The 7,500-nt window shown below is 41.3% G+C and overlaps 1 protein-coding gene across 1 annotated transcript in view; it reads right to left on the bottom strand.

Moving 5' to 3' along the window:
- LOC114317227 (DExH-box ATP-dependent RNA helicase DExH12) overlaps nucleotides 1–7,500 on the bottom strand; it is a 14,834-nt gene that overhangs the window by 3,154 nt on the left and 4,180 nt on the right. Inside the window, exons 3-4 of the mRNA XM_082868693.1 lie at nucleotides 331–720; nucleotides 1–192 (exon numbers count right to left, since the gene is read on the bottom strand). The exon at nucleotides 1–192 is cut by the window's left edge and continues 3,154 nt beyond it. Of these exons, the coding sequence (XP_082724819.1) occupies nucleotides 1–192; nucleotides 331–720 (582 nt within the window). The remainder of the gene's footprint in view (nucleotides 193–330; nucleotides 721–7,500) is intronic.

Genomic DNA, 7,500 nt, shown 5'->3' with positions numbered 1-7,500 from the left:
CCAAGCAATATCTTTCTTCTCCAACTTCGTCAAAATTTCATTTGGCATGCCATGAAATTGTCGAAGTGGTGTTTGAACACTCCACATCCTCTTGCTAACCATTTTGCACAAGTTTAAAGCCTTCTCAGCTAATTGCACCCATCCTCGTTTCAAGATAATCTCAAACAATGCTCGCATGAGACGTCCAGCACTCTACAAAAAGAAATAAAAACAAGTGAATAAACAGAAAAGTACAATTATTTAGCTTTTTAACTCAAAGTAGAAAAATCCTCCAGTAAAATGAAATTAAGAAGGAACTTCATCTAAAAAGTCAATGATCACAATAACAACCTGAGTTATGAAGACCATGTCAGATGTCACAGATAGGCCTTCAAGCTTTAGCTGTGAAATGTAGGCTTGAAGCAACACATTAATCTTTGCACTAGGCTCTTCCAGACTTTCCTTGATAGGAATGGGAACACGATCTAAAAGCTTTGCTAGTTCCATCTTCTCATCTTGTCTCACTGTTACATACTTGAATTCTTCACTGAGGGAGAACAAACGACAAAGCTCAATATCACCCATTGTTGGCTTCAAATGCTCATTATATGTGGATATTGTTCCATGAGTAATATAATAGTAGCTAGCAATGCGACCCAAGTCGGTGACCTGAAAATATCCACTTTTTCGATCATACTTGACTAGGTTATTTTTGTCCAATATTGTTGCTGCAGAATGAATCTGCAAAAATCATTACACAAGTCAGAAATTTGTGACAGGAATTGAACAATTAAAGTAACTAAAACAAGCATCAAAAGAGGATGCCACCCATTTCAAAACAATTTATGACAGAAGAATCATGAATTCAAAGATGACATATCAAAAGAAGTAGTGATTATATTGCCATATAAAACAAATATATATATATATACATATATATGAATAGATAATGAAGTTCTTTTAATTCCGCATATATATACATACATATAGAACACAAGTACAGATGAAAGATAAAATGAAGTACTAAATTCTGCCATGAAGGTAGTCGACGAAAGACCCCATAATAAGACTGACTAAATTACTTTTCCCCAGGAATAATGTTTATGTGACAAATCTTGCTAGGAATCTATGAAATAATGTTGTCATATTCTTATTTTACAAGGACTTTTAGTGATCTAGTGATAGAATATCAGTTATTTTAGGTTACTATGATGGTTAGGATCTGTTCTAGAAGAAATATATGAGTTTTTGGAGTCGTCCTATCCTATAATAGACTTTATTGCAGTAAAATGAGAATTATCGTTCCAAAGAAGAATAAAAAATTCAGATTTAATTGATACAGCTTGGCTCTCTCTCACTTTCTAACGTATTGTCTTTTCTTTTATCTCCTCCTATCTTCTCCCTAACAATCTCTTTCTTCTGTTCTTCCCTCTTTCCTTTTCATCTCATATACATAAATACAGTAAGAAATTGGAATGCTTTATTGGCATGCCATGTATTCAGACAATTTTTCTATCAGCCATGCTATATATCATTCTCAGTGTTTAAAAAAGAAGCTGAAAGTCATTGTAACAGATGAACAAGACCCGACAATCATGTGTTCAGAACTAAACAAAACCACTTCAGATTTCCACAAATGAACAATGAAACAAAGCAGCAAAATCACTTCATTGGAATAAGTCATCATCACATAAAATAAAATAAAATAAAACAATGCACATACAACTACTCTATTTAAAAATTTGACAAAACCAAGGGATTACTACAATCTCAAAATGAATAGTAGTTGAAATTTATAAGCAATTAAACAATTTCTTGTTATCAATAAAAAATTATCTACTATCAACATCCACAGCCACTTAACACACACACTAAAAAGTTAATGTTACCCCATATTTTGTCCCACAAATGTTGTTAAAGAAAGGATAATCGTGAATTCATTCTGTCATTTGAAAGAGGTTTACCCCTTAAAAGTAACTAGTTCTAACCAAGAAGCATCCTCAACCACAATCTACCAAATAAATTCTTCTTCTCAGAACCCAAGTAAAAACAATTATCATCAGAAAAACAACAAACGTTAGAACAAAACAACAAACAAAACAAAGGTTGAAAACGATCAAAGGTATTCGTTTAAACGTTTGATGAGACAATTGCCTACTACGTTTAAATTCAATGGCTTCGAAAATATAAATTCTCTTTCCTAATCTTCAATGCCCAGAAATAAATATATAATTAAACAGGGGAAAAAAAAAAAAAAACTTGAGATAATTGCAATACCATCTGATGTTTATGTCATTTTAGAGGCATATGTCAAGGACTTAACATGTACTGCATCCACTTGATTAACTCAGTCAATACGAGCAAGTAATATCTAGATGTGTGTATGCACGTGCCCAGGGGACAGAGGGTACGTGTATATATATATATAGAGAGAGAGAGAGAGATTTCATGCAAACCATATCCTAAGAATCAATAATACCTTAAACATTTTAATCAACTACTTGACTGAGCAATTAATTTTTTTTTACCACCAAACCACACACGCACCCACACGTGTGTTTGGTAACGTTTACATTTTCAGTTTATATTTACAAAAATTTTATAAACTGGTTTTCGTTTATTTTTTGTTTATTTTTAGAAAAACAAAAACTACAAACGCGTTTGGTAATTGACAATATGTTTAAAAAAAATTTAAAATATAAAAAAGAATGAGAAATGGCAAGTTGGTGGCAAGCGGCGGCAAGCGGCGGCGGAAGACGGTAGTGGAAAGTGGTGACGGTGGGTGGTGGGTAGCTGGTGGTGGCGGGTGGGTGGGTGAGTGGCGGTGGCGGGTGGTAGCGAGTGGGTGGTGGTGGCGGGTGGTGGGTGGTGGTGGTAGGTGGGTAGTGGATAACAGGTGGCGGGTAGGTGGTGGTGGTGGTGGGTGGGTGACGGTGGCGGGCGGTGGGTGGTGGTGGTGGTGGTAGTGGGTGGTGGTGGCAGGTGGGTAGCGGTAGCGGGTGGTGGTGGTGGCAGGTGGGTAGCGGATGGCGGGTGGTGGGTGATGATGGTGGGTGGGTGGGTGAGTGGGTGACGGTGGCGGGTGGTGGCGAGTGAGTGGTGGTTGCGAGTGATGGGTAGTGGTGGCAGGTGGGTAGCGGATGGCAGGTGGTGGTGGGTGGCAGATGGAGGGTGGGTGGGTGACGGTGGCGGGTGGTAACGAGTGGGTGGTGGGTGGCGGGTGGCGGTGATGGTGGTGGTGGTGGTGGCAGCGGGTGGCTGGTGGTGGTGGATGGCTGGTGGTGACAGGTGGTGAATGGTGGTGGCAGGTGGGTGGTGGATGGTGGTGGCGGCGGGAGGTGGATGGCGGTGGCAGGAGGCGGGTGGTGGCGGGTGAATGGTAGGTGGATGGTGCGTGGTGATGGTGGTGGTGGCGGCGGCGGCGGCGGCGGCAAGGGATGGGTGATGGTGGCGAATGGGTGGCAGGTGGCTGGTGACTGGTAGTGGCGGCGAAAGACGGTGGTGGAAAATAGTGGCGGGTGGTGGCTAGTGTTGGGTGGTAAAAAAAAAAAAAATCAAAACGGAAACATATTTTTTGTGTTTTTATTTTTTGGCCAAATTTATAAACTAAGACCACTGATTTATAAATCAAAATTTTACCAAACAAGTTTTTATTTGAGTTTTTTAAATTTTTGTAAATATAAACAGAAAACTGAAAACGTAAGTGTTACCAAACGACACCTAGTGTCTATGAAGCATGGACACGGAAAAATAGAAGCCGTGGCGGTGTCGGATACGGGGACACGTACGGGACACGGCATCTGGCGTGTCCCCTAAATTTAATTTATTTTTTTGCAGGGGACACGCGTGTCCAAATCTGGACACGCCTTTGAACACGCCATGGACACGGCGAGAAGAGTAAATGAAAGGAAAAACGAGTACAAACCTGGTCGGCGACGATCCAGAGCCCTTCGACTTCGATCGGCGATCCAGAACCCCATTCAACTTCGACGATCCAGCCCCTTCAACTTCGACGAGCTCTCTCTCGCCTTTGCCTTCGCAGAGCTCTCTCTCCCTCGTGATCGCGATCGTCTCCCTCTCTCTCGCTTCTGATCGCGATCGTCTCCCTTGCTTCTGTCTCCCTCTCTCTCGGTTCTCTCCCATCTGTCTTCTTGTCTTGATATTATAACTATTATAATAACTATTATTATTATTATATATTCATATATAATATATATAACTAATAACTATTATTATTTTATTATATATTATATAATAGTTATTATATAACATAAATATACTTATTAGATAATGAATAATACATATTATAAGATAATATATACTTATTGTTAGAATTTACCATCACCTACCACCAATTTACCACCACCTACCACCTACACCTACCATCACCTACCACCAATTTACCACCACCTACTCCTCACCTACCACCTACACCTACTACCACATTTTCTTCTATATATATGATCATTGTAAACAATCAGATATCAATCAATAACAATCAATATTACATAAATTTCAACATGGTATCAGAGCAGGTTTAGCACCTAATATTTTTTTGCTTCACCGGCGGGCGGCAACCTCACCTTAGCCGTCCGCCGGACCTCAACCTATTCCGCTCATTTTTATACACATACCTTCCCATCACTTGCCATGTCTGCAGTGCTTGCTACTTGTTTCTTTGTTCGAAGGCATCGCATAAGACGAGAAAGGCCTCGAGCTTCACATGTTCGTGAATTCCACGGGATGAGTAGTCGTCTAGTGAAGGCAATGCCAAGCCTAATTTTTACAGCTGTAGTAGAGGATAATTGTACTTCAGCAACGTGCGCTATATGTCTTGAAGACTACAACGTTGGAGAGAGGCTTAGAGTACTGCCATGTCGACATAAATTTCATGCGTTTTGTGTTGATGCTTGGCTAACCACATGGAGAACCTTTTGCCCTGTCTGCAAACGTGATGCCAGAACTAGCACAGGCGATCCACCGGCATCAGAACGCACACCGTTGCTTTCGTCAAGCCCGGCTTCTGTTGCTTCATCTTCGGTATTGTCATCCGTAAGATCATCTTTAGCATCATCTTCAGCAATTCCAATGGCTGATGCTTCTGCAACGCCCCTACATGTGAAACAAGACAATGAAGAAGAAGAACAAGATCAAGAAAACTCCAAAACCCAGAAACGAATTTGCGATTTCTGTGGAGAATCTCAAGCTCTCTTGTACTGTAGAGCCGACTCTGCAAAGCTCTGTTTCTCTTGTGACCAACAAGTCCACTCCACCAATCAGCTCTTCACAAAACACACTCACTCTCTTTTTTTTAATATTTCAACCCACTCTTTCTCTTGCCCCACATGGGCATGTCTCCCCCCCACTCATTCTCTCTCTCCTATTTCTACTTTCCAACCAACCATTTTAATATTTCAACCCACTCTTTCACCCCGTGCTTTGAGCAGTGATTGATTTTTTTATTTTTTATTTTCCTCTTCTTTTTTAAAACAAACATCATCATCTCATTTTTTAAAAACCACTCTCTACGCACTAGCATCTTAATATTCTTTCTTTCTTCTGTTTTTTATTTTTCTTTCCCATTCACAGCCCCATGTGCACCATTCATCTTCTTTATTTATTTTCTTTATTTATTTATTTATTTTTATTTTTTTTCATTCAAAACAAAAAAAAAATAAAAAAAATAATCATACTTAAAAAAAAAAAAAAAAAAAAAAAAATTAAATCACACACCTTTGCAGGTTTTCAAAACCGTGGGCCCAACGCTCCACTTTCTTTCTTTTCTTTTCTTTATTTATTTATTTATTTTATTATAAATAAAATAAAAAATAAAAAATAAAAAATAAAAAAACAAACAAACAAACAAACAAACACGGAGGAAGAAGACGAACTGCAAACTCATTTTATTTATATCGGGCCTCACCCCGATCACCATTTTACACAAAAAAAAAAAAAAAAAAAAAAAACAACCACACCCACAGTGGGATTTTTCTTTTCCCTTCTCTATTCTACTGCAGGTCTCTTCTTCTTACTTTTATCTTGGGTGTCCCGTGCCAGTCCGGTCTCCGTGTTTCCTTGTCCACCGAGCACGTTCACTCCCCCAAACTCCTCCACTGCAGCATATGGAGGACCTCCAAATCGGAACATCACGGTGGCCTTCCGCTTCAGCTCCTTATTTTCCGCCTTCAGCATACTTATCTCTGCTCGCGCATCCTTATACATGCGTTGGAGCAGAGCCAGTTGGGAGTTTAAATGCTGCACCTCATTTGTCCTACTCTACAGCCGGTTCGACAAGTTTGTGACCGCCGTCATGCTTTCCACACATGCCTTCAAAGTATACTGATTGGCCTCCACATCCGACTGCACTGCCATTCTTTGCTCCACAGACCGCATCGGAAAGTTCAACGGAGTAAACTCCGGGGCGCTTGGTTGAGGTTCCAGTGCCACCGCACCAGTTGTCTCTCTTGTTGACTCGTTGAGGTCGGGAAAGAGAGTGAGCAGCCCACGGGACGACGAAGCCATTTTCTAGGCAACAGAGTGTTACAGCCTCTCTCTCTCAGCAAAAGGAACTATCTCTCTCAGCAAAACGAAGAGTTTTTTCAGAGTTTTTTAGCGGGTTTTCTCCCTCAGCCTCAGCCTCCGCTTCGATTTATAAAGACCTTGACGAAGAGGCAGCCACGCGCATCGCGCGCCTCTTGCCACCAGACGACAAAACGGGCGCGCAAGCCAAGGCGCCCACGTGCCTCGCCATCATGTCCGGCACACCTTTTGATAAAGTGGGCACGCCTTTTGATGGCACGCCTTTTGAAAAATTGGGCACACCTTTTGAGGGTGCGACTTTTTAAGGGTCCGACAAGACTCTGTAAACTGTCCCGACATAGATTCCGGTTAGTTTCTACAAGGGTCCGACAAGACTCTGTAAACTGTCCCGACATTGATTCCGGTTAGCTCCATCAAGGGTCCGACAAGACTCTGTAAACTGTCCCGACATAGATTCCGGTTAGTTTCTACAAGGGTCCGACAAGACTCTGTAAACTGTCCCGACATTGATTCCGGTTAGCTCCTTCATGGGTCCGACAAGACTCTGTAAACTGTCCCGACATTGATTCCGGTTAGTTTCTACAAGGGTCCAGCAAGACCCCGTAAACTGTCTGCTACAACGGTCCGACATGACCCCGTAAACTGTCTTCTACACCGGTCCGACATGACCCCATAAACTATCTTCTACAACGGTCCGACATGACCCCATAAACTGTCCTCTACATGGTTATGACACCCCCATACAGTGTCCTCTACAACGTTATGACACCACCATCCAGTGTCTTCACCAATGGTCTGACACGACCATACAGTGTCTCTTATCCTCTTTTATTTTTATGTATTTTCTTGTTTTGTTCCTCTTTTCAAACTCAAGTTGGTTAGTTTCTATCCTCCTTGAGTTTGCGGGGGGCTGTTAGAATTTACCATCACCTACCACCAATTTACCACCACCTACCACCTACACCTACCATCACCTACCAC

This window comes from Camellia sinensis, chromosome 5 (genome assembly GCF_055761805.1).
Source record: "Camellia sinensis isolate YWXY chromosome 5, ASM5576180v1, whole genome shotgun sequence".
Taxonomy (NCBI): Eukaryota; Viridiplantae; Streptophyta; class Magnoliopsida; order Ericales; family Theaceae; genus Camellia; species Camellia sinensis.
Note: the sequence above shows the minus strand (reverse complement) of the source record. Positions and strands in the feature narration are given on the sequence as shown.